This window comes from Coregonus lavaretus (assembly GCF_964263955.1).
Source record: "Coregonus lavaretus genome assembly, contig: HAP1_SCAFFOLD_3103, whole genome shotgun sequence".
NCBI lineage: Eukaryota > Metazoa > Chordata > Actinopteri > Salmoniformes > Salmonidae > Coregonus > Coregonus lavaretus.
In genome coordinates this window covers 13,893-40,000 of record NW_028160133.1, presented here as the reverse complement: position 1 = coordinate 40,000, position 26,108 = coordinate 13,893, and the positions used below count along the sequence as shown (strand labels likewise).

Below are 26,108 nucleotides of genomic sequence, written 5' to 3'. Positions count from 1 at the left end.
GTCTGAAGTGTGTCAGGTTCAGAGGAAGAGTCTGAAGTGTGTCTGGTTCAGAGGAAGAGCCATTAGTCTGAAGTGTGTCTGGTTCAGAGGAAGAGCCATTAGTCTGAAGTGTGTCAGGTTCAGAGGAAGAGTCTGAAGTGTGTCTGGTTCAGAGGAAGAGCCATTAGTCTGAAGTGTGTCTGGTTCAGAGGAAGAGTCATTAGTCTGAAGTGTGTCAGGTTCAGAGGAAGAGTCATTAGTCTGAAGTGTGTCTGGTTCAGAGGAAGAGTCATTAGTCTGAAGTGTGTCTGGTTCAGAGGAAGAGTCATTAGTCTGAAGTGTGTCTGGTTCAGAGGAAGAGCCATTAGTCTGAAGTGTGTCAGGTTCAGAGGAAGAGTCATTAGTCTGAAGTGTGTCTGGTTCAGAGGAAGAGTCATTAGTCTGAAGTGTGTCTGGTTCAGAGGAAGAGTCATTAGTCTGAAGTGTGTCAGGTTCAGAGGAAGAGTCATTAGTCTGAAGTGTGTCTGGTTCAGAGGAAGAGTCATTAGTCTGAAGTGTGTCTGGTTCAGAGGAAGAGTCATTAGTCTGAAGTGTGTCAGGTTCAGAGGAAGGGTCATTAGTCTGAAGTGTGTCTGGTTCAGAGGAAGAGTCTGAAGTGTGTCAGGTTCAGAGGAAGAGTCATTAGTCTGAAGTGTGTCTGGTTCAGAGGAAGAGCCATTAGTCTGAAGTGTGTCTGGTTCAGAGGAAGAGTCTGAAGTGTGTCTGGTTCAGAGGAAGAGTCATTAGTCTGAAGTGTGTCAGGTTCAGAGGAAGAGTCATTAGTCTGAAGTGTGTCTGGTTCAGAGGAAGAGTCTGAAGTGTGTCAGGTTCAGAGGAAGAGTCATTAGTCTGAAGTGTGTCTGGTTCAGAGGAAGAGTCTGAAGTGTGTCAGGTTCAGAGGAAGAGTCATTAGTCTGAAGTGTGTCTGGTTCAGAGGAAGAGTCTGAAGTGTGTCTGGTTCAGAGGAAGAGTCATTAGTCTGAAGTGTGTCTGGTTCAGAGGAAGAGTCATTAGTCTGAAGTGTGTCAGGTTCAGAGGAAGAGTCATTAGTCTGAAGTGTGTCTGGTTCAGAGGAAGAGTCATTAGTCTGAAGTGTGTCTGGTTCAGAGGAAGAGTCATTAGTCTGAAGTGTGTCTGGTTCAGAGGAAGAGTCATTAGTCTGAAGTGTGTCAGGTTCAGAGGAAGAGTCATTAGTCTGAAGTGTGTCTGGTTCAGAGGAAGAGTCTGAAGTGTGTCAGGTTCAGAGGAAGAGTCATTAGTCTGAAGTGTGTCTGGTTCAAAGGAAGAGTCATTAGTCTGAAGTGTGTCTGGTTCAGAGGAAGAGCCATTAGTCTGAAGTGTGTCTGGTTCAGAGGAAGAGCCATTAGTCTGAAGTGTGTCTGGTTCAGAGGAAGAGCCATTAGTCTGAAGTGTGTCTGGTTCAGAGGAAGAGCCATTAGTCTGAAGTGTGTCAGGTTCAGAGGAAGAGCCATTAGTCTGAAGTGTGTCTGGTTCAGAGGAAGAGCCATTAGTCTGAAGTGTGTCTGGTTCAGAGGAAGAGTCATTAGTCTGAAGTGTGTCTGGTTCAGAGGAAGAGCCATTAGTCTGAAGTGTGTCTGGTTCAGAGGAAGAGCCATTAGTCTGAAGTGTGTCAGGTTCAGAGGAAGAGTCTGAAGTGTGTCTGGTTCAGAGGAAGAGTCATTAGTCTGAAGTGTGTCAGGTTCAGAGGAAGCGTCATTAGTCTGAAGTGTGTCTGGTTCAGAGGAAGAGTCTGAAGTGTGTCAGGTTCAGAGGAAGAGTCATTAGTCTGAAGTGTGTCTGGTTCAGAGGAAGAGCCATTAGTCTGAAGTGTGTCTGGTTCAGAGGAAGAGTCATTAGTCTGAAGTGTGTCTGGTTCAGAGGAAGAGTCTGAAGTGTGTCAGGTTCAGAGGAAGAGTCATTAGTCTGAAGTGTGTCAGGTTCAGAGGAAGCGTCATTAGTCTGAAGTGTGTCTGGTTCAGAGGAAGAGTCTGAAGTGTGTCAGGTTCAGAGGAAGAGTCATTAGTCTGAAGTGTGTCTGGTTCAGAGGAAGAGCCATTAGTCTGAAGTGTGTCTGGTTCAGAGGAAGAGTCATTAGTCTGAAGTGTGTCTGGTTCAGAGGAAGAGTCTGAAGTGTGTCTGGTTCAGAGGAAGAGTCATTAGTCTGAAGTGTGTCTGGTTCAGAGGAAGAGTCTGAAGTGTGTCTGGTTCAGAGGAAGAGTCATTAGTCTGAAGTGTGTCTGGTTCAGAGGAAGAGTCTGAAGTGTGTCTGGTTCAGAGGAAGAGTCATTAGTCTGAAGTGTGTCTGGTTCAGAGGAAGAGTCTGAAGTGTGTCTGGTTCAGAGGAAGAGTCATTAGTCTGAAGTGTGTCTGGTTCAGAGGAAGAGTCTGAAGTGTGTCTGGTTCAGAGGAAGAGTCTGAAGTGTGTCTGATTCAGAGGAAGAGTCATTAGTCTGAAGTGTGTCAGGTTCAGAGGAAGAGTCATTAGTCTGAAGTGTGTCTGGTTCAGAGGAAGAGTCATTAGTCTGAAGTGTGTCTGGTTCAGAGGAAGAGTCTGAAGTGTGTCTGGTTCAGAGGAAGAGTCATTAGTCTGAAGTGTGTCAGGTTCAGAGGAAGAGTCTGAAGTGTGTCAGGTTCAGAGGAAGAGTCTGAAGTGTGTCTGGTTCAGAGGAAGAGCCATTAGTCTGAAGTGTGTCTGGTTCAGAGGAAGAGCCATTAGTCTGAAGTGTGTCAGGTTCAGAGGAAGAGTCTGAAGTGTGTCTGGTTCAGAGGAAGAGCCATTAGTCTGAAGTGTGTCTGGTTCAGAGGAAGAGTCATTAGTCTGAAGTGTGTCAGGTTCAGAGGAAGAGTCATTAGTCTGAAGTGTGTCTGGTTCAGAGGAAGAGTCATTAGTCTGAAGTGTGTCTGGTTCAGAGGAAGAGTCATTAGTCTGAAGTGTGTCTGGTTCAGAGGAAGAGCCATTAGTCTGAAGTGTGTCAGGTTCAGAGGAAGAGTCATTAGTCTGAAGTGTGTCTGGTTCAGAGGAAGAGTCATTAGTCTGAAGTGTGTCTGGTTCAGAGGAAGAGTCATTAGTCTGAAGTGTGTCAGGTTCAGAGGAAGAGTCATTAGTCTGAAGTGTGTCTGGTTCAGAGGAAGAGTCATTAGTCTGAAGTGTGTCTGGTTCAGAGGAAGAGTCATTAGTCTGAAGTGTGTCAGGTTCAGAGGAAGGGTCATTAGTCTGAAGTGTGTCTGGTTCAGAGGAAGAGTCTGAAGTGTGTCAGGTTCAGAGGAAGAGTCATTAGTCTGAAGTGTGTCTGGTTCAGAGGAAGGGTCATTAGTCTGAAGTGTGTCTGGTTCAGAGGAAGAGTCTGAAGTGTGTCTGGTTCAGAGGAAGAGTCATTAGTCTGAAGTGTGTCTGGTTCAGAGGAAGAGTCATTAGTCTGAAGTGTGTCAGGTTCAGAGGAAGAGTCATTAGTCTGAAGTGTGTCTGGTTCAGAGGAAGAGTCTGAAGTGTGTCAGGTTCAGAGGAAGAGTCATTAGTCTGAAGTGTGTCTGGTTCAGAGGAAGAGTCTGAAGTGTGTCAGGTTCAGAGGAAGAGTCATTAGTCTGAAGTGTGTCTGGTTCAGAGGAAGAGTCTGAAGTGTGTCTGGTTCAGAGGAAGAGTCATTAGTCTGAAGTGTGTCTGGTTCAGAGGAAGAGTCATTAGTCTGAAGTGTGTCAGGTTCAGAGGAAGAGTCATTAGTCTGAAGTGTGTCTGGTTCAGAGGAAGAGTCATTAGTCTGAAGTGTGTCTGGTTCAGAGGAAGAGTCATTAGTCTGAAGTGTGTCTGGTTCAGAGGAAGAGTCATTAGTCTGAAGTGTGTCAGGTTCAGAGGAAGAGTCATTAGTCTGAAGTGTGTCTGGTTCAGAGGAAGAGTCTGAAGTGTGTCAGGTTCAGAGGAAGAGTCATTAGTCTGAAGTGTGTCTGGTTCAAAGGAAGAGTCATTAGTCTGAAGTGTGTCTGGTTCAGAGGAAGAGCCATTAGTCTGAAGTGTGTCTGGTTCAGAGGAAGAGTCATTAGTCTGAAGTGTGTCTGGTTCAGAGGAAGAGCCATTAGTCTGAAGTGTGTCTGGTTCAGAGGAAGAGCCATTAGTCTGAAGTGTGTCAGGTTCAGAGGAAGAGCCATTAGTCTGAAGTGTGTCTGGTTCAGAGGAAGAGCCATTAGTCTGAAGTGTGTCTGGTTCAGAGGAAGAGTCATTAGTCTGAAGTGTGTCTGGTTCAGAGGAAGAGCCATTAGTCTGAAGTGTGTCTGGTTCAGAGGAAGAGCCATTAGTCTGAAGTGTGTCAGGTTCAGAGGAAGAGTCTGAAGTGTGTCTGGTTCAGAGGAAGAGTCATTAGTCTGAAGTGTGTCAGGTTCAGAGGAAGAGTCTGAAGTGTGTCTGGTTCAGAGGAAGAGCCATTAGTCTGAAGTGTGTCTGGTTCAGAGGAAGAGTCATTAGTCTGAAGTGTGTCTGGTTCAGAGGAAGAGTCATTAGTCTGAAGTGTGTCTGGTTCAGAGGAAGAGTCATTAGTCTGAAGTGTGTCAGGTTCAGAGGAAGAGTCATTAGTCTGAAGTGTGTCAGGTTCAGAGGAAGAGTCATTAGTCTGAAGTGTGTCAGGTTCAGAGGAAGAGTCTGAAGTGTCCATGATGAAGTGACCTATCAAACTGTCCGTTATTCAACGTGACGCCGGTACTCACCATCTCCTCAGCGGGCGCCTCGTCGCTGACAAAGGACACTCTAAAGTTGGTGCAGAGCAGCGCCCCGAAGACGCCTCGCTGTGACAGGTCATCCTGAGTGTACTTCAACACTGTGCTGGCACTGCAGAACACCACCTCGCCTGGGGATGGTCCAGACAGACACAGAGACAGACAGACAGAGACAGACAGACAGAGACAGAGACAGACCCAGAGACAGACAGACAGAGACAGACAGACAGAGACAGGAAAGTTATGAGCAAATCAACTTGATGCCAATTTGTCAATCATCGAGGCAATTCCAAGTTCTGTGGAGAGGAGGAATTTATCCAGATGCACCTGGTAACAAGTCTGGATGTTTCTCTTTTCTGGAGTGTTCCTTCTCTGACTTGATTTCCTGTGTGAAACAATGACAAAACAACATTTTCATTATCAGTTTACTACCTCTATGATAGTAAAATATATATAAGAATACAAACTAAAATGGCTCATTCAAAAGGACGTCCTCTAACGTAATGACATGGTTTCATCATCTCTCTTGACAACGAACAAGGTAGTCTGGTTTTGAAATTCCTTCTAGCTTGCTTCTGGTTGGCCTCGCGAGTGGCGCAACGGTCTGTGGCGCAACGGTCTGTGGTGCAGCGGTCTAAGGCACTGCAGTGCTTGAGGCGTCACTACAGATCCGGGTTCGATCCCGAGTTCGTAAGGGAGTTGCAGCGATGGGACAAGACTGTAACTACCATTTGGATATCACAACATTGGAGAGAAAAGTGGGTAAAATGTACCATAAAATAATAATAGCTTCTGGTTCTGTGTAAAACCGTGGCCATAGATAAGGCTAATTTTAAAGCTGTGGCCATAGATAAGGCTAATTTTAATGCTGTGGCCATAGATAAGGCTCATTTTAAAGCTGTGGCCATAGATAAGGCTAATTTTAAAGCTGTGGCCATAGATAAGGCTCATTGTATAGCCGTGTCCATAGTTAAGGCTCATTTTAAAGCTGTGACCATAGACAAGCCAAACTCAACTGGCGGACCGCGTTCCCCAGAGAAGGGTCAATCCGGACCGGACAACATCGCATTATTTTTTGACCGTTTTAGAAAACCGGGCGCAGCGGCCACTCTAACTCAGTAACCTCTCCCTCGTCCCTCTCCCCTCGTCCCTCTCCCCTCGTCCCTCTCCCTCTCCCTCTCCCCCTCGTCCCTCTCCCCCCTCCCCTCCCCCCTCTCCCTCTCCCCCTCGTCCCTCTCCCCCCTCCCCTCTCCCCCTCGTCCCTCTCCCCCTCGTCCCTCTCCCCCTCCCCCCCTCGTCCCTCTCCCCTCGTCCCTCTCCCCCTCGTCCCTCTCCCTCTCCCCCTCGTCCCTCTCCCTGTTAATATCACAGATAGGAGCTTAGTTACCAGGATCTTTGGTAATATGGCTAAAAAAATTGACAAGTTGACTCTGAAAACCACATATTCAAAGACAAGTGGACAGAACAGTATTCATTCATTCTCCCTCCAACTAGCACAAAACCAATGTGCCTGACATGATATATGATATGATGCCTGATATATGATATGATGCCTGATATGATATCTTATCTGATTTGATGCCTGATATATGATATGATGCCTGACATGATATATGATATATGATATGATGCCTGACATGATATATGATATGATGCCCATGGGGCGGCGCACAATTGGCCCAGCGTCGTCCAGAGTAGGGGAGCGAATGGCCGGCAGGGATGTAGCTCAGTTGGTAGAGCATGGCGTTTGCAAAGCCAGGGTTGTGGGTTCGATTCCCACGTGGGGCCAGTATGAAAAAATAAAAATAAAATAATGTATGCACTCACTAACTGTAAGGATAAGAGCGTCTGGATAAGAGCGTCTGCTAAATGACTAAAATGTAAATGTAAATATGATAAGATGCCTGATATAATATGGCATGATGCCTGATATATGATATGATGCCTGATATGCAGTGAGTCGTAGCTCTCCTGAAAAGTGCCCATGTTAAGCACCATTATGACACCAGGCATAGTAAATTGGATCAGACGTATCCCCTGAACACGGAGGTGAGAACAAACTAGATTAACCAACTCAAATCCCAATATGAGACGTCCACCAAAATCCTTGTCAATTCCCTGACAGCCCAACAACGTGCAATGGAGTGTTCACTGAGGATAACTTGGTTTTGGAAAAACACAACAACAAAAAACATTTTCAGATGCTGAGATAATGCAAATAATGCATGTGTGAAGTTTCTGACACCTTGCTTGAAGGTAAACAAAAAGATGAGCTCAGAGAAAAGATCAAAACAGATCCCACAGCCATGAGGAGAACTGAAATATTAGCTGAATATTAAAACTTCACAACTTGATGAGGCCATTCAGAATGCACCATGCATTTCATTAGGATGAATTAACAGATAACACTGATAATGCCCAGCTTCTGGTGTTGGGTCAGATTTTATAACGAAACAAAGAAGGTATTCTGTGAGGAGCTGTTGGGCTTAACAAATCTAGAAGCACACACACGGGGAGAGGATATCCATGAGGCCATCAAAGGGATGCTGACAGAAATCTTCCGGTGCAAATGCAGAGAGACAAAGATGTTCCCAACCAGGTTGATTTCATCCAGAAGCTGATGGAGAACTTCAAGGCTCGCTTTGATGACTTCACTGTTGGAGGAGAACTGCTGCTGCTCATCCAGAACCACCTTCTTGGTCACAAATTTGACAAAGTTGTCAGAAGAAGCAAAACAGATCTTCAGATGGGTTGATGCTGCATCACTGCAAATGGAGTTGATTGAGCTGCAAGAAAATGCGGCTTTGAAGGAGCCGGCTGGTGATTGGCTTTGAAGGAGCCGGCTGGTGATCGGCTCTGAAGGAGCCGGCTGGTGATTGGCTCTGAAGGAGCAGGCTGGTGATTGGCTCTGAAGGAGCCGGCTGGTTATTGGCTCTGAAGGAGCCGGCTGGTGATTGGCTCTGAAGGAGCCGGCTGGTGATTGGCTCTGAAGGAGCCGGCTGGTGATTGGCTCTGAAGGAGCCGGCTGGTGATTGGCTTTGAAGGAGCCGGCTGGTGATTGGCTTTGAAGGAGCCGGCTGGTGATTGGCTTTGAAGGAGCAGGCTGGTGATTGGCTCTGAAGGAGCCGGCTGGTGATTGGCTCTGAAGGAGCCGGCTGGTGATTGGCTCTGAAGGAGCCGGCTGGTGATTGGCTTTGAAGGAGCCGGCTGGTGATTGGCTCTGAAGGAGCCGGCTGGTGATTGGCTCTGAAGGAGCCGGCTGGTGATTGGCTTTGAAGGAGCCGGCTGGTGATTGGCTCTGAATGACCCTGTCCCTTTCTGGGGAAAGATGGCGCCTGCAGCTGATGTCCCTGTTCAGGAAACTGGCGCTACACATCCGGACCATGTTTGGCTCCACAGACAGCTGGCGCTACACATCCAGACCATGTTTGGCTCCACAGACAGCTGGCGCTACACATCCAGACCATGTTTGGATCCACAGACAGCTGGCGCTACACATCCTGACCATGTTTGGATCCACAGACAGCTGGCGCTACACATCCTGACCATGTTTGGCTCCACAGACAGCTGGCGCTACACATCCTGACCATGTTTGGATCCACAGACAGCTGTGAATCTGCCTTCTCCACAATGAACTTTATTAAAAAACAAATACCGCACCAGGCTCACCAATGAACACCTGCACCAGTGTCTCAGAGTTTCTCTCACACCATTTGTGCCAAAGTTCAAAGCATTGGCAGGAGACAGAAAGTGTAATTTCTCTCATTACTGCAAGGCAAGGCCCAGAGGGACTTATACATGAATATTGCATGGCTCACAGTGATGTTCTGTTCATTCAGATTATTATTTTAGTTAAACTCTCCTTTGATCTCCAGAAAACATGCACTTTATTTTAAATTAATAATAATAATAATAATAATAATAATAATTCAAGGCCAATGCACTTTTTGTATAGACAATTATGCAACCACTTCTGTTCTTCAGCAATGTTGATGCAATGTTGCACATGTTTACATTTGAAAGAAGTTGTAATTAATTCAAATTCTTAGTCATTTAATGTATTTAAATGTGCATTTTATATAACAACATGTTTCCTAAGTCGTAGACGACTATGTTGGTTACTACGCTGATAAAGGACGATCTCCATCCGGACCTTTATCACCCAGGACATTGGTGCTGATAAAGGACCATCTCCATCCGGACCTTTATCACCCAGGACATTGGTGTCTCTGGACCTTCTCAAATAGTAGTTGAGTTCCCCCCTGCCATAGATAATACTAATTTTAAAGCTGTGACCATAGTTAATTTTCATTTTAATGCTGTGACCATAGATAAGGATCATTTTAAAGCTCTGTAGCCCAATTGGTAGAGCATGGCGCTTGCAACGCCAGGGTAGTGGGTTCGATCCCCGGGACCACTCATACGTAAAAATGTATGCGCACATGACTGTAAGTCGCTTTGGATAAAAGCGTCTGCTAAATGGCATATTATTATTATTATTATTAATTATTATTGTTAATTTTAATGCTGTGACCATAGTTAAGGCTCGTTTTAAAGCTGTGACCATCGATAAGGCTCGTTTTAAAGCTGTGACCATCGATAAGGCTCGTTTTAAAGCTGTGACCATCGATAAGGCTCGTTTTAAAGCTGTGACCATCGATAAGGCTGGTTTTAAAGCTGTGGGCTACTGCACACTGCTGGTTTCCTGATACTGTTGACACTTCTGGCCTCACAGAGGAAGTCAACTATTTCTGTATTAGTATCTGAACTGCAGCCCTCCTCCTATTTCCATCTAAAGACGCAGCTAGGCTTAGCTAATGTGAGATAGTCAAACGCAGCCCTATATTCAGTCAGAGATATGAGCCTACAACATCCAGGCCTTATTGAGCTGCACACTGGAGAGTGGCCAGAGAGTGGGATATTCCTCTTGGTAGTAAAACAGAGTCCCATTTTATTTACAAATGGATTGAATATTGGAATGTGTGTGAGATGGTAAAATGTAGCCCTGTAAATATCCAGTTAGAGAGAGGAGTCCAATACCCAGGGTCATAGCCCTACATTCAGTTAGATCCCTTTCATACCAATACATTTCCCCCGCCAACTTTACCATACCACCAACTTTACCATACCGTCAACTTTACCATACCGTCAACTTTACCATACCGTCAACTTTTTTCCACCTTTTCTTTATATCTGAAAGGTATTGCCGGTATCAAAGCCAAAACGTTGATTTCCTCCAAACGACTTAGTATTAATTTCAGTAAAGTTCTGCCTACGGTTTAGTATGAAACGTAGCCGTAATGCTGAGGAGGAACGCACTACGCTCTTAAAGTCTTCATGGTTGCTAGGCAGCACCCTGATAATGTCCTCATGCCAGTTCTCAACTTTGCAAGCCATGTCACGTCGCCCAGCTCTTCGCATTGCCCACCACTAAGCATGCACTGTTTTCTTAAACCACAACTGGATGGATCCATAAAGAATGACTGTGGTAATAAATATCACTGAATAACAAAAATATTGGAATAAAGTTGCCTAATGCAATTGAAGGAATGTATCAAATTGCTTTCCACCTGGCTACCACTACCCCGGCCACCAGCTCTGCCCCCTCCGCTGCAACTTGCCCATGCCCCCCCCCCGCTTCTCCTTCACACAAATTCAGACAGCTGATGTTCTGAAAGAGCTGCAAAATCTGGACCCCTACAAATCAGCTGGGCTAGACAATCTGGACCCTTTCTTTCTAAAATTAGCCGCCGAAATTGTCGCACCCCCTATTACCAGCCTGTTCAACCTCTCTTTCGTATCGTCTGAGATCCCCAGAGATTGGAAAGCTGCCGCGGTCATCCCCCTCTTCAACGGGATCCTGAGTGGCGCAGTGGTCTAAGGCACTGCATCGCAGTGCTAACTGTGCCACTAGAGATCCTGGTTCGAATCCAGGCTCTGTCGCAGCCGGCCGCGACCGGGAGACCCATGGGGCGGCGCACAATTGGCCCAGCGTCGTCCAGGGTAGGGGAGGGAATGGCCGGCAGGGATGTAGCTCAGTTGATAGAGCGTGGCGTTTGCAACGCCAGGGTTGTGGGTTCGATTCCCACGGGGGGCCAGTATAAAAAATAAAAATAAATATGTATTCACTAACTGTAAGTCGCTCTGGATAAGAGCGTCTGCTAAATGACTAAAATGTAAAATGTAAATGTAAAGGGGGTGACACTCTAGATCCAAATTGTTACAGACCTATATCCATCCTGCCCTGCCTTTCGAAAGTATTTGAAAGCCAAGTTAACAAACAGATCACCGACCATTTCGAATCCCACCGTACCTTCTCCGCTATGCAATCTGGTTTCTGAGCTGGTCATGGGTGCAACTCAGCCACGCTAAAGGTCCTAAACGATATTATAACCGCGATCGATAAAAGACGGTACTGTGCAGCCGTCTTCATCGACCTGGCCAAGGCTTTCGACTCCGTCAATCACCGCATTCTTATTGGCAGACTAAATAGCCTTGGTTTCTCAAATGACTGCCTCACCTGGTTCACCAACTACTTATCAGATAGAGTTCAATGTCTCAAATCGGAGGGCCTGTTGTCTGGACCTCTGGCAGTCTCTATGGGGGTGCCACAGGGTTCAATTCTCGGGCCGACACTTTTCTCAGTGTATATCAATGATGTCGCTCTTGCTGCTGGTGACTCTCAGATCCACCTCTACGCAGACGACACCATTTTGTATACATCTGGCCCTTCATTGGACACTGTGTTAACAAACCTCGAAACGAGCTTCAATGCCATACAACACTCCTTCCGTAGCCTCCAAATGCTCTTAAACGCTAGTAAAACTAAATGCATGCTCTTCAATCGAACGCTGCTTGCACCCGCCCGCCCGACTAGAATCACTACTCTCGGCGGGTCTGACTTAGAATATGTGGACAACAACAAATACCTACAGTGGGGAGAACAAGTATTTGATACACTGCCGATTTTGCAGGTTTTCCTACTTACAAAGCATGTAGAGGTCTGTAATTTTTTATCATAGGTACACTTCAACTGTGAGAGATGGAATCTAAAACAAAAATCCAGAAAATCACATTGTATGATTTTTAAGTAATTCATTTGCATTTTATTGCATGACATAAGTATTTGATCACCTACCAACCAGTAAGAATTCTGGGTCTCACAGACCTGTTAGTTTTTCTTTAAGAAGCCCTCCTGTTCTCCACTCATTACCTGCACCTGTTTGAACTCATTACCTGTATAAAAGACACCTGTCCACACACTCAATCAAACAGACTCCAACCTCTCCACAATGGCCAAGACCAGAGAGCTGTGTAAGGACATCAGGGATAAAATTGTAGACCTGCACAAGGCTGGGATGGGCTACAGGACAATAGGCAAGCAGCTTGTTGAGAAGGCAACAACTGTTGGCGCAATTAATAGAAAATTGAAGAAGTTCAAGATGACGGTCAATCACCCTCGGTCTGGGGCTCCATGCAAGATCTCACCTCGTGGGGCATCAATGATCATGAGGAAGGTGAGGTATCAGCCCAGAACTACACGGCAGGACCTGGTCAATGACCTGAAGAGAGCTGGGACCACAGTCTCAAAGAAAACCATTAGTAACACACTACGCCGTCATGGATTAAAATCCTGCAGCGCACGCAAGGTCCCCCTGCTCAAGCCAGCGCATGTCCAGGCCCGTCTGAAGTTTGCCAATGACCATCTGGATGATCCAGAGGAGGAATGGGAGAAGGTCATGTGGTCTGATGAGACAAAAATTGAGCTTTTTGGTCTAAACTCCACTCGCCGTGTTTGGAGGAAGAAGAAGGATGAGTACAACCCCAAGAACACCATCCCAACCGTGAAGCATTGAGGTGGAAACATCATTCTTTGGGGATGCTTTTCTGCAAAGGGGACAGGACGACTGCACCGTATTGAGGGGAGGATGGATGGGGCCATGTATCGCGAGATCTTGGCCAACAACCTCCTTCCCTCAGTAAGAGCATTGAAGATGGGTCGTGGCTGGGTCTTCCAGCATGACAACGACCCGAAACACACAGCCAGGGCAACTAAGGAGTGGCTCCGTAAGAAGCATCTCAAGGTCCTGGAGTGGCCTAGCCAGTCTCCAGACCTGAACCCAATAGAAAATCTTTGGAGGGAGCTGAAAGTCCGTATTGGCCAGCGACAGCCCCGAAACCTGAAGGATCTGGAGAAGGTCTGTATGGAGGAGTGGGACAAAATCCTTGCTGCAGTGTGTGCAAACCTGGTCAAGACCTACAGGAAACGTATGATCTCTGTAATTGCAAACAAAGGTTTCTGTACCAAATATTAAGTTCTGCTTTTCTGATGTATCAAATACTTATGTCATGCAATAAAATGCAAATGAATTACTTAAAAATCATACAATGTGATTTTCTGGATTTTTGATTTTCCGTCTCTCACAGTTGAAGTGTACCTATGATAAAAATTACAGACCTCTACATGCTTTGTAAGTAGGAAAACCTGCAAAATCGTCAGTGTATCAAATACTTGTTCTCCCCACTGTAGGTGTCTGGTTAGACCGTAAATTCTCCTTCCAGACTCACATTAAGCATCTCCAATCCAAAGTTAAATCTAGAATCGGCTTCCTATTTCGCAACAAAGCCTCCTTCACTCATGCTGCCAAACATGCCCTCGTAAAACTGACTATCCTACCGATCCTTGACTTTGGCGATGTCATTTACAAAATAGCTTCCAACACTCTACTCAGCAAATTGGATGTAGTCTATCACACTGCCATCCGTTTTGTCACCAAAGCCCCATATACTACCCACCATTGTGACCTGTACGCTCTCATTGGCTGGCCCTCACTACATACAGTGCTATGAAAAAGTATTTGCCCCCTTTCTAATTTTCTCCACTTTTGCATATTTGCGATACTGATTGTTATCAGATCTTCAACCAAAACCTAATATTAGATAAAGGGAACATCTGTATTCCCAGTCATGTGAAATCCATAAATTAGGGCCTAATGAATGTATTTCAATTGACTGATTTCCTTATATGAACTGTAACTCAGTAAAATCTTTGGAATTGTTGCATTTATATTTTGTTCAGTGTAGATGCGAATATCAGCACCGCCATCACAGCGTGGGGACTCCTATTGATAATCACAGCGTGGGGACTCCTATTGATAATCACAGCGTGGGGACTCCTATTGATAATCACAGCGTGGGGACTCCTATTGATAATCACAGCGTGGGGACTCCTATTGATAATCACAGCGTGGGGACTCCTATTGATAATCACAGCGTGGGGACTCCTATTGATAAATCAATACGTCAGATTTTTGTTTTCACTGAATCTCTGTTTGGATATTGGTCAGGCTACAATTAGACTGGTAACATTTGAGCTAAAATGAGGTGAGTGCTCCTCATGATCATCTGGTCTAGTTGGATCGGTTATCAGAACATTTTTACATGTTATGTAGTTTGAAAAGTGGATTATTTTGCTCTTCAGTCACAGTCGTTTAGTAACCCAGGCCTCCTCCCGACCAGAAGTCTGTGACTCCACTGACTTGCCTCAATCAATGTGATTTTGTTTCACTGAACCTCCGTCTCTATAGGCTATTTGGTTCATTGGTTTCTGGCCAGGCAACTGGAGGTGGTATAGCTCATCTGTCACTGATCAGAAACATTTAGCATGCTATAATGTAGCCTAAATCAAGAAGTTAATCTGTCACTGATCAGAAACATTTAGCATGCTATAATGTAGCCTAAATCAAGTGTTCATCTGTCACTGATCAGAAACATTTAGCATGCTATAATGTAGCCTAAATCAAGAGTAGGCCTATTATTTTGCTCAATCGACAGACTCACATGCTTTTGAAAATATAGATTGCTATTATTTTCTATCGGTATCATGATGAAGATACTTTCGATGTAAGAACCTACGCCTGCTCCCTAACAAAGTGGAGGAAAGAGATGAAACGTGGATAAAAAAATAAAAGCAGGAGTCTCTGAATGTCGGGTTCAAGTCCGGGCTCTGGCTGGGCCACTCAAGGACATTCAGAGATTCGGGCGTTGTCTTGGCTGTGTGCTTAGGGTCGTTGTCCTATTGGAAGGTGAACCTTCACCCCAGTCTGAGGTCCTGAGCGCCCTGGAGCAGGTTTTCATCAAGGATCTCTCTGTACTTTGCTCCGTTCATCTTTCCCTCGATCCTGACTAGTCTCCCAGTCCCTGCCGCTGAAAAACATCCCCACAGCATGATGCTGCCACCACCATGCTTCACCGTAGGGATGGTGCCAGGTTTCCTCCAGACGTGACGCTTGGCATTCAGGCCAAAGCGTTTCATCTTGGATTCATCAGACTAGAGAATCTTGTTTCTCATGGTCTGAGAATCCTTTAGGTGCCTTTTGTCAAACTCCAAGCGGGCTGTCATGTGCCTTTTACTGAGGAATGGCTTTCGTCTGGTCACTCCTCATTGGTGGAGTGCTGCTTTGTCAGAGTGACCATCGGGTTCTTGGTCACCTCCCTGACCCAAGGCCCTTCTCCCCGATTGTTCAGTTTGGCTGGCTGGGCGGCCAGCTCTAGGAAAAGTCTTGGTGGTTCCAAACTTCTTCCATTTAAGAATGATGGAGGCCATTGTGTTCTTGGGGACCTTCAAATGCTGCAGAATGTTTTTGGTACCCTTCCCCAGATCTGTGCCTCGACACAATCCTGTCTCCGAGCTCTACGGACAATTCCTTCAACCTCATGGCTTGGTTTTTGCTCTGACATGCACTGTCAACTGTGGGACCTTATATAGACAGGTGTGTGCCTTTCCAAATCATGTCCAATCAATTGAATTTACCACAGGTGGACTCCAATCAAGTTGTAGAAACATCTCAAGTTGATCAATGGAAACAGGATGCACCTGAGCTCAATTTCGAGTCTCATAGCAAAGGGATACTTATGTAAATAAGGTATTTCTGTTTTTAATACATTTGGTAAAATGTCTAAAAACCTGTTTTCGCTTTGCGATTATGGGGTATTGGTGTGTAGATTGCTGGGGATTTTTACTTATTTAATCAAGTTTAGAATAAGGCCGTAACGTAACACAATGTGGAAAAAGTCAAGGGTCTGAATACTTTCCCAATACACTGTGTGTGTGTTGACCGTGATCGGGTGGGCGTGTCTTGTCTGTTTAATGAACAAAATAAGGAACTACGGATTTCATTTGGATGGTCAGCCATGGCTGCACAGACCCATAACATAGACCTAATTAAACTCAAAATATGCTCTTTTCTTTTCTTTTGAAAATACATTTTATTTAGTCTTATAATGTTTCTTAGGACCTGCCTAAACTAATTAATAATGGATTTCCTTTTGATGGTGTATATTCTCAATGGATTTATTAAAAATAGACCCCACCCACATCTACTACCACTACTACCACTCGTCCCCAGCCTGTCGGCATTCCAGCACGGGACGTATAAAAGATGCAGGCAAGAATGTGGTAGAAATGGGCCTGTTTATAAAGAGGGTAGAAATGGGCCTGTTTATAAAGGGGGTAGAAATGGGCCTGTTTATAAAGGGGGTAGAAATGGGCCCGTTTATAAAGGGGGTAGAAATGGGCCTGTTTATAAAGGGGGTAGAAATGGGCCCGTTTATAAAGGGGGTAGAAATGGGCCCGTTTATAAAGGGGGTAGGAATGGGCCTGTTTATAAAGGGGGTAGAAATGGGCCTGTTTATAAAGGGGGTAGAAATGGGCCTGTTTATAAAGGGGGTAGGAATGGGCCTGTTTATAAAGGGGGTAGAAATGGGCCTGTTTATAAAGGGGGTCATATAAACATTACACATCCTTTTACCTCTTACACTATATATACACAAAAGTATGTGGACACCCCTTCAAATGAGTGGATTCAGATATTTACGTAAAAATGTATGCACACATGACTGTAAGTCGCTTTGGATAAAAGCGTCTGCTAAATGGCATATTATTATTATTATTATATTATTTATATTATATATTTCAGCCACACCTGTTACTGACAGGTGTATAAAATCGAGCACACAGCCATGCAATCTCCATAGACAAACATTGGCAGTAGAATGGCCCATACTGAAGAGCTCAGTGACTTTCAACTTCGCACCGTCGTAGGATGCCACCTTTCCAACATGTCAGTTCGTTGAATATCTGCCCTGCTAGAGCTGCCCTGGTCAACTGTAAGTGCTGTTATTGTGAAGTGGAAACCTCTAGGAGCAACGCCGGCTCAGCCCTGAAGTGGTAGGCCACACAACCTTACAGAACGGGACCGGCGAATGCTGAAGCGCAAAAAAAATCTAACTGCGTCTGGAAGCAAAATCAGCACAATCACTTTTTGTCGGGAGCTTCATGAAATGGGTTTCCGTGGCCGAGCAGCCGCACACAAGCCTAAGATCACCATGCGCAATGCCAAGCGTCAGCTGGAGTGGTGTAAAGCTCGCCGCCTGGAGTGATGAATCACGCTTCACCATCTGGCAGTCCGACAGACAAATCTGGGTTTGGCGGATGCCAGGAGAACGCTACATGCCCCAATGCATAGTGCCAACTGTAAAGTTTGGCGGAGGAGGAATAATGGTCTGGGGCTGTTTTCATTTTGGGTTAGGCCCCTTAGTTCAAGTGAAGGGAAATCTTAACGCTACAGCATACAATGACATTCTAGACGATTCTGTGCTTCCAACTTTGTGGCAACAGTTTGGGGAAGGCCCTTTCCTGTTTCAGCATGACAATGCCCCCGTGCACAAAGCGAGGACCATACAGAAATAGTTTGTTGACATCGGTGTGGAAGAACTTGACGGGCCTGCAGCAATGTTCCAACATCTAGTGGAAAGCCTTCCCAGAAGAGTGGAGGCTGTTATAGCAGCAAAGGGGGGGGGACCAACTCCATATTAATGCCCACGATTTTGGAATGAGACGTTCGACGAGCAGGTGTCCACATACTTTTGGTCATGTAGTGTATAAACATTGCCCAAAACACTGTAAACACTTTGTGAAAGCAGTATTAGAGATAGGCCTACAACATCAAGGCAATGGCCGACTTGGAAGATGAACACTGCAAACGTATTATGTTGATTGAAACAATGGTTTTCCCTTCTGTTATCAGCTGTGTGAATCAGCTCTTCTCGTCTGAACTTTATGTTGTGTACTTTGGCCCCCACCATGTTACTGGCTGCTCTTCATCATAATCAAAATGGTAGTTGGGGTAGCGTGCAGCCCCGTAGCCCACTTCACACAACACATTGTCGGAGACCTTGATAAGTGTAGCCACTACTCTCTAAACAGGGATGGAACCATCATCATCATCATCATCATCATCATCAGGGACCCCTGATTAGGAGATACTGTATCACTGAGGCTGTTCAAACATATTCACTAAACCATGTAGCGCCACTGCTTTGTAAAATATCCTTAGTATGTCCCTGCTGCTCTCCTTTCAGCATTACATTAAGGTCAGCTTCCCATAAGCTAGGATGCCATTCAGAGGACACACGAGGAGTCACAAGACCCAGAGCTTGCCTTCTCTGCTCACATTTAACATTTAAGTCATTTAGCAGACGCTCTTATCCAGAGCGACTTACAGTTAAGTGAGTGCATACATTTTTTATTTTTTCCTCCCCCCATACTGGTCCCCCGTGGGAATCGAACCCACAACCCTGCCGTTGCAAGCGCCATGCTCTACCAACTGAGCTACACGGGACTTACCACATACACATAACTGTATTATTGTGCTGGGTTAATATGTGTTTGGGAGCCAAAACTGCAGACATCAGCCGTTACCGTGTCACACGAATATGGACTACTGGGTCTGCCATGTGACGTTCATAAAACTATGACTTCCCGACCGTGGGATAACAGTATGTTACTGTTCCTTTCATGGTATTTTGACTACAATTCATTGCTGAATGACTGCTGTTCTCTAGCCAACACTGTGTTGCGTTCTTGAATAGAATAGATATTCCATCTTGCCCGTGTTAAATGTCCTACAAAAAAAAGTATTATGCTGCCTTCTGCACTTTCTGCTGAGGTTTCCTACGGAAGTTGTGTTGTTCCCACACTTCCACAGTTCAGATAGGATATATGCTATAATGGCTTGTGGATTCCCATACCGGATAATAACTCATCTACTATGATTTCAGATGGTGTTTACGGATAGAGAAATAGCAACATTGTATTGCATGTTTGCCATCTATGTTTTCTAGTTTGACTGACTAATCAATGCAGATCTGACAGTTGAAAAGTCACGCAAGCTCACTGTAAAAAAACAACAACACAAAAAAGCTGAGTCAGGAGTAACAATGTTTTAATTTATCTTGAAGTGCCTGGAAGACTCCTTACAAAAAACAACAACACTGTTACAGTTGAATGTTGTCTGCTGACAAAATATGAAGGGAGAAATCAAGCACACTATCCTACAGTCATTGAAAACATGACAAGGCACACCATTCTCCGGAGAGAAACAGTACTCTGTTCCAGGACAAACAGTTACATATCGGTTGGAAATGCTGTTTTTCCTAAAACTTTAGTTTCACGGGCTGCGGGCGGCTATAGGAACCATAACCCGCCCTGTCCCAATCATGTCAGCTAGCCAGATAGCATTTATGGTAACTAGTCCGTATGAAATGACAGGCTTTTTAGCCATCTCATCCAACATGCACACATGGCGTCCGCTAATACAGCAGCGTTTCATGGACAGACTTACCTCCGGCGTCACATAGGAAACGAAGGACGGCTTGGTAGACTTCCCACCGGCGCTCCCCAAACTACTCAACATGTCTGGAACTTCTAGCTAACAAACTACCACTTTCTCCGCTCTGACCGGGACGCAAAACAGAACATTAACCTGCTTTGACAACTGAACATCGAGCATTCACATTGGCTGAGAATACATTTTTGACAAGGAGGGTCCGACGTGATTCTCGTGATTCTATTGGATAGAACGGCTTTCGGTCTTGTATTTATGCCGCTCCTCTTCCTCATTTGGGACGTGCCGCTCCTCTTCCTCATTTGGGACGTGCCGCTCCTCTTCCTCATTTGGGACGTGCCGCTCCTCTTCCTCATTTGGGACGTGCCGCTCCTCTTCCTCATTTGGGACGTGCCGCTCCTCTTCCTCATTTGGGACGTGCCGCTCCCCTTCCTCATTTGGGACGTGCCGCTCCTCTTCCTCATTTGGGACGTGCCCGATACTGAAAGAAGAGGCGAAGCGAGAGGATTTATTCCATCCAAAATTTGTCAGCGTGAGATAAACCCTTTTTTTTGTATGACGGTCTACGAGATGGTGGAATTACCCGAGGCTTACTTGGTCAAATAGAAGTGTCGTAATGCTGTTACAAAATGTACTGAAATAAGTGGATGCCGAGTGGCAATTCCGGCAACTTTGAGAAAAACGACTTATCTGTATCTTATCCAGTGTTAATACTAATTGTAATTATTTTGTACTATAGCCTATTTATTGCCTTACCTCCATAACTTGCTACATTTGCACACACTGTATATATATTTTCTGTTGTATTTTTGACTTTGTTTTGTTTACCCCATATGTAACTCTGTGTTGTTGTTTTTATCGCACTACTTTGCTTTATCTTGGCCAGGTCGCAGTTGTAAATGAGAACTTGTTCTCAACTGGTTTACCTGGTTAAATAAAGGTTAAATAAAAATAAATAAATAAAATGTTGTTGCACACGCGTATCTGCCCTCTCATTGGCTAGCATGGTCCCACCTGATCTCACTCCATTGAGGACATGCATTAGAGGTCACTCGGCAATCTTCTCAATATAATAGATCATCTTTGAAAAGTTCTACAAAAAATTGAACCATCAACTTCTTGAATTATTGCTGAGCTCAGTACAGTACATAAGACACGCCTCATTGCTAGTGGGTTTATAGTGGTCATAGCGTGGTTATATTCTAATGTTGATTTTGAAAACTGAACCTGATCTTGGGCTGTAATGTATTTTAAATAAACAAAATTAACAAACATTTCGTTTCTTTGACGGTAATTGGTGCACTAGTATGAGTCCAGGGACTGTCAGCAGAGGAAGCAGGCTATGGCCATCCCATTGTGCGGTCTTCCTGTTTTGAAGGGATAAAGAATGGTCCGTCTAACCTCCATCATCATATCCTGTTGAGACACGGTCAGTAAAAACGTCTGTCTAAACTCATTCATCATATCCTGTTGGGACACGGTCAGTAAACCGTCGTCTGCACCGAGGTAAATATCTCCATGGTTCCATGTTGTTTCATAAAGCCACTTGGAGCTTTACACAGCCGATCATGAAGTGTGAAAGTGCTGTGAGGTGATGTCTCCATACATAGGAACATAGGGAGAAGAGACAAACCACTCAGTCCAGAAGTCCTTCATTCAGGAAATGTCTTTATTCTGCACAGGTAATAAGAGACACAGAGCGAGAGAGAGAAAGGCTGACTGACAGGCAGCGCGAGAGAAAGGCTGACTGACAGGCAGCGCGAGAGAGAGAAAGGCTGACTGACAGGCAGCGAGAGAGAGAGAAAGGCTGACTGACAGGCAGCACGAGAGAAAGGCTGACTGACAGGCAGCGCGAGAGAGAAAGGCTGACTGACAGGCAGCGCGAGAGAGAGAGAAAGGCTGACTGACAGGCAGCACGAGAGAGAAAGGCAGACTGACAGGCAGCGAGAGAGAGAGAAAGGCTGACTGACAGGCAGCGAGAGAGAGAGAAAGGCTGACTGACAGGCAGCACGAGAGAAAGGCTGACTGACAGGCAGCGAGAGAGAGAGAAAGGCTGACTGACAGGCAGCGAGAGAGAGAAAGGCTGACTGACAGGCAGCGAGAGAGAGAGAAAGGCTGACTGACAGGCAGCACGAGAGAAAGGCTGACTGACAGGCAGCGAGAGAGAGAGAAAGGCTGACTGACAGGCAGCGAGAGAGAGAAAGGCTGACTGACAGGCAGCGAGAGAGAGAGAAAGGCTGACTGACAGGCAGCGAGAGAGAGAGAAAGGCTGACTGACAGGCAGCACGAGAGAGAGAGAAAGGCTGACTGACAGGCAGCGAGAGAGAGAAAGGCTGACTGACAGGCAGCGAGAGAGAGAGAAAGGCTGACTGACAGGCAGCACGAGAGAAAGGCTGACTGACAGGCAGCGCGAGAGAGAAAGGCTGACTGACAGGCAGCGCGAGAGAGAAAGGCTGACTGACAGGCAGCGAGAGAGAGAAAGGCTGACTGACAGGCAGCGAGAGAGAGAGAAAGGCTGACTGACAGGCAGCGCGAGAGAGAGAGAGAACTTTTGTTTATCCATTTCACTTGCTTTGGCAATGTAAACATATGTTTCCCATGCCAATAAAGCCCCTTGAAATTAATTTGGGAGAGAGAAAGAGAGAGAGCGAGAGAGAGGCTGACAGACCAAGAGGCAGAGACAGTCAGACATTAAAGAAGGGATCTACATTTAAACAAACAACGTTACTTTTTACTCCATCGGTTGTTCATTTTCTATACATTATTCAAATTAACTATATGTGCGCAGCGTTAAACCAATATCAGGGGCAAGCCAATAAGTGTCCCATTATAATCTAAACCAAAATGTTAAAAGCCATAATAATACAATAACAAAAATCTGAAAACACGGCCATGAGTTCTTCCATAAACTAAAAACACACTTTTTTGGATCTATTGCAAGATTATTATTAGGTATATTTTCATATATATTAGAGAGAGAGCTACGTTTGGGAATAATAACTGCAATATTAAACACAAATTAGGAATCAGGGGTTCTCTCAAATGTAGTACAACAATGTCACAGCTAAGGGGTGTGTTAGATATTACAACACTTACTGGGACCAAGACCAGAGCTTTCACACTATTTTAACAAGCATCATGACACTTAAAAAGATCATATTCAAAATTACAGCTTATAGGAAAATAAAACATGGACTGGCGACTGATCGAATTATGTGCTTCACAATGGGTATTAAACTTACTAACTCACTAACAGCCAACACTAAATGTATGCAACTAGAAATAACATGCATTTTAGGCATCAACATTGACTATGATCCTCCTGATCTATCAAAAAACTGGAACAAATAGATCTGTCTTTTTTACGTTTCCATAACTCGTAAAACAACGAAAGACAATCCAAAGTCTAAAAAGGGAGTAGGTGGGGCTATGAAATCGCCATCGTCATGGTAACTTCTACTGGAGAAGCAGAGGGGTAAAAATAAAAAATGGGGGTAAAAGTAGTTTTAGCAAGGAAGGAGAAGTTTAGGTCCCAACCACAGGTCATATCAAATCGATACCAAAACAGAACATCGTGGACTAACTGGGTACTGCAGTAGGCCTATTCAGTGCAGCTGAGCCTCGGTCAAGACTGGGTCGTATTCATTTGGAACCAAAACGGACTGACATTAGAAACAATCATTTTCTTTTTCCCCATCGCAAAACGTTTTCAAAACATTTTCTGTTACGTGCCCTAATGAATACAACCCTGGTCTCCCCATGTCTTACAGGACCAGGCCCTGTCCGATGTCGGTCTTAAGTATCTACACAAACCCACCTATCAGGGACAACAGAGGTACACAGGGCTCGTTCCAGGGCTCGTTCCAGGGCTCGTTCCAGGCAGACTACATTGCAGTAGCACTGCAGGCATCAACCAATGGTTGCACGCCACGTTATTGACTGTGCAATCCAGCATCAGAATGCTATGATGCGGTTAGCTCTCATCTTATCTACAGTCCAACTGGGTGGAGGGGGGACAGGTCCTAGTAACTACTGTCCAACTGGGTGGAGGGGGGACAGGTCCTAGTAACTACTGTCCAACTGGGTGGAGGGGGGGGGGGGGACAGGACCTAGTAACTACTGTCCAACTGGGTGGAGGGGGGGGGGGGACAGGACCTAGTAACTACTGTCCAACTGGGTGGAGGGGGGACAGGTCCTAGTAACTACTGTCCAACGGGGTGGAGGAGGGGACAGGACCTAGTAACTACTGTCCAACGGGGTGGAGGAGGGGACAGGACCTAGTAACTACTGTCCAACTGGGTGGAGGGGGGGACAGGTCCTAGTAACTACTGTCCAACGGGGTGGAGGGGGGGACAGGACCTAGTAACTACTGTCCAACTGGGTGGAGGGGGGACAGGTCCTAGTAACTACTGTCCAACTGGGTGGAGGGGGGGACAGGTCCTAGTAACTACTGTCCAACTGGGTGGAGGGGTGGACAGGACCTAGTAACTACTGTCCAACTGGGTGGAGGGGGGGACAGGTCCTAGTAACTACTGTCCAACTGGGTGGAGGGGTGGAGGGGGGGACAGGTCCTAGTAACTACTGTCCAACTGGGTGGAGGGGGGGACAGGACCTAGTAACTACTGTCCAACTGGGTGGAGGGGGGGACAGGACCTAGTAAGTACTGTCCAACTGGGTGGAGGGGGGGACAGGACCTAGTAACTACTGTCCAACTGGGTGGAGGGGGGGACAGGTCCTAGTAACTACTGTCCAACTGGGTGGAGGGGGGGACAGGACCTAGTAAGTACTGTCCAACTGGGTGGAGGGGGGGGACAGGTCCTAGTAACTACTGTCCAACTGGGTGGAGGGGGGGACAGGACCTAGTAACTACTGTCCAACTGGGTGGAGGGGGGGGGGACAGGTCCTAGTAACTACTGTCCAACTGGGTGGAGGGGGGGACAGGACCTAGTAACTACTGTCCAACTGGGTGGAGGGGGGGACAGGACCTAGTAACTACTGTCCAACTGGGTGGAGGGGGGGGACAGGACCTAGTAACTACTGTCCAACTGGGTGGAGGGGGGGGACAGGACCTAGTAACTACTGTCCAACTGGGTGGAGGGGGGGACAGGTCCTAGTAACTACTGTCCAACTGGGTGGAGGGGGGGGACAGGACCTAGTAACTACTGTCCAACTGGGTGGAGGGGGGGGGGGACAGGTCCTAGTAACTACTGTCCAACTGGGTGGAGGGGGGGACAGGTCCTAGTAACTACTGTCCAACTGGGTGGAGGGGGGGGGACAGGTCCTAGTAACTACTGTCCAACTGGGTGGAGGGGGGGACAGGTCCTAGTAACTACTGTCCAACTGGGTGGAGGGGGGGGGGACAGGTCCTAGTAACTACTGTCCAACTGGGTGGAGGGGGGGACAGGTCCTAGTAACTACTGTCCAACTGGGTGGAGGGGGGGGGACAGGACCTAGTAACTACTGTCCAACTGGGTGGAGGGGGGGACAGGTCCTAGTAACTACTGTCCAACTGGGTGGAGGGGGGGACAGGACCTAGTAACTACTGTCCAACTGGGTGGAGGGGGGGACAGGACCTAGTAACTACTGTCCAACTGGGTGGAGGGGGGGACAGGACCTAGTAACTACTGTCCAACTGGGTGGAGGGGGGGGGGGACAGGTCCTAGTAACTACTGTCCAACTGGGTGGAGGGGGGGACAGGTCCTAGTAACTACTGTCCAACTGGGTGGAGGGGTGGACAGGACCTAGTAACTACTGTCCAACTGGGTGGAGGGGGGGACAGGACCTAGTAACTACTGTCCAACTGGGTGGAGGGGGGGACAGGACCTAGTAACTACTGTCCAACTGGGTGGAGGGGGGGGACAGGACCTAGTAACTACTGTCCAACTGGGTGGAGGGGTGGACAGGACCTAGTAACTACTGTCCAACTGGGTGGAGGGGGGGACAGGACCTAGTAACTACTGTCCAACTGGGTGGAGGGGGGACAGGTCCTAGTAACTACTGTCCAACTGGGTGGAGGGGGGGACAGGTCCTAGTAACTACTGTCCAACTGGGTGGAGGGGGGGGACAGGTCCTAGTAACTACTGTCCAACTGGGTGGAGGGGGGACAGGTCCTAGTAACTACTGTCCAACTGGGTGGAGGGGGGGACAGGACCTAGTAACTACTGTCCAACTGGGTGGAGGGGGGGACAGGACCTAGTAACTACTGTCCAACTGGGTGGAGGGGGGGGACAGGACCTAGTAACTACTGTCCAACTGGGTGGAGGGGGGACAGGACCTAGTAACTACTGTCCAACTGGGTGGAGGGGTGGAGGGGGGGACAGGTCCTAGTAACTACTGTCCAACTGGGTGGAGGGGGGGACAGGTCCTAGTAACTACTGTCCAACTGGGTGGAGGGGGGGACAGGACCTAGTAACTACTGTCCAACTGGGTGGAGGGGTGGACAGGTCCTAGTAACTACTGTCCAACTGGGTGGAGGGGGGAGACAGGACCTAGTAACTACTGTCCAACTGGGTGGAGGGGGGGGACAGGACCTAGTAACTACTGTCCAACTGGGTGGAGGGGGGGGGGGGGGGGGGGACAGGACCTAGTAACTACTGTCCAACTGGGTGGAGGGGGGGGACAGGACCTAGTAACTACTGTCCAACTGGGTGGAGGGGGGGGACAGGACCTAGTAACTACTGTCCAACTGGGTGGAGGGGGGGG

The 26,108-nt window shown here is 46.7% G+C and overlaps 1 protein-coding gene and 1 long non-coding RNA gene across 2 annotated transcripts in view; one reads left to right on the top strand and one right to left on the bottom strand.

Annotated features, from left to right (window-relative positions):
- Positions 1-19,573, bottom strand: part of LOC311122098 (myotubularin-related protein 12-like) — a gene marked incomplete at its 3' end in the record, with an annotated part of 41,389 nt that extends 21,816 nt beyond the window's left edge. Inside the window, exons 1-3 of the mRNA XM_084196510.1 lie at positions 19,404-19,573; positions 5,047-5,104; positions 4,711-4,850 (exon numbers count right to left, since the gene is read on the bottom strand). Of these exons, the coding sequence (XP_084052636.1) occupies positions 4,711-4,850; positions 5,047-5,104; positions 19,404-19,475 (270 nt within the window). The remainder of the gene's footprint in view (positions 1-4,710; positions 4,851-5,046; positions 5,105-19,403) is intronic.
- A 4,159-nt stretch (positions 19,574-23,732) lies between these two features.
- LOC311122099 lies at positions 23,733-25,592 on the top strand. The gene is made up of 3 exons (XR_014612381.1): positions 23,733-24,513; positions 24,601-25,473; positions 25,514-25,592. It is a non-coding gene; the product is annotated as an uncharacterized lncRNA (long non-coding RNA).
- Positions 25,593-26,108: the final 516 nt, after the last annotated feature.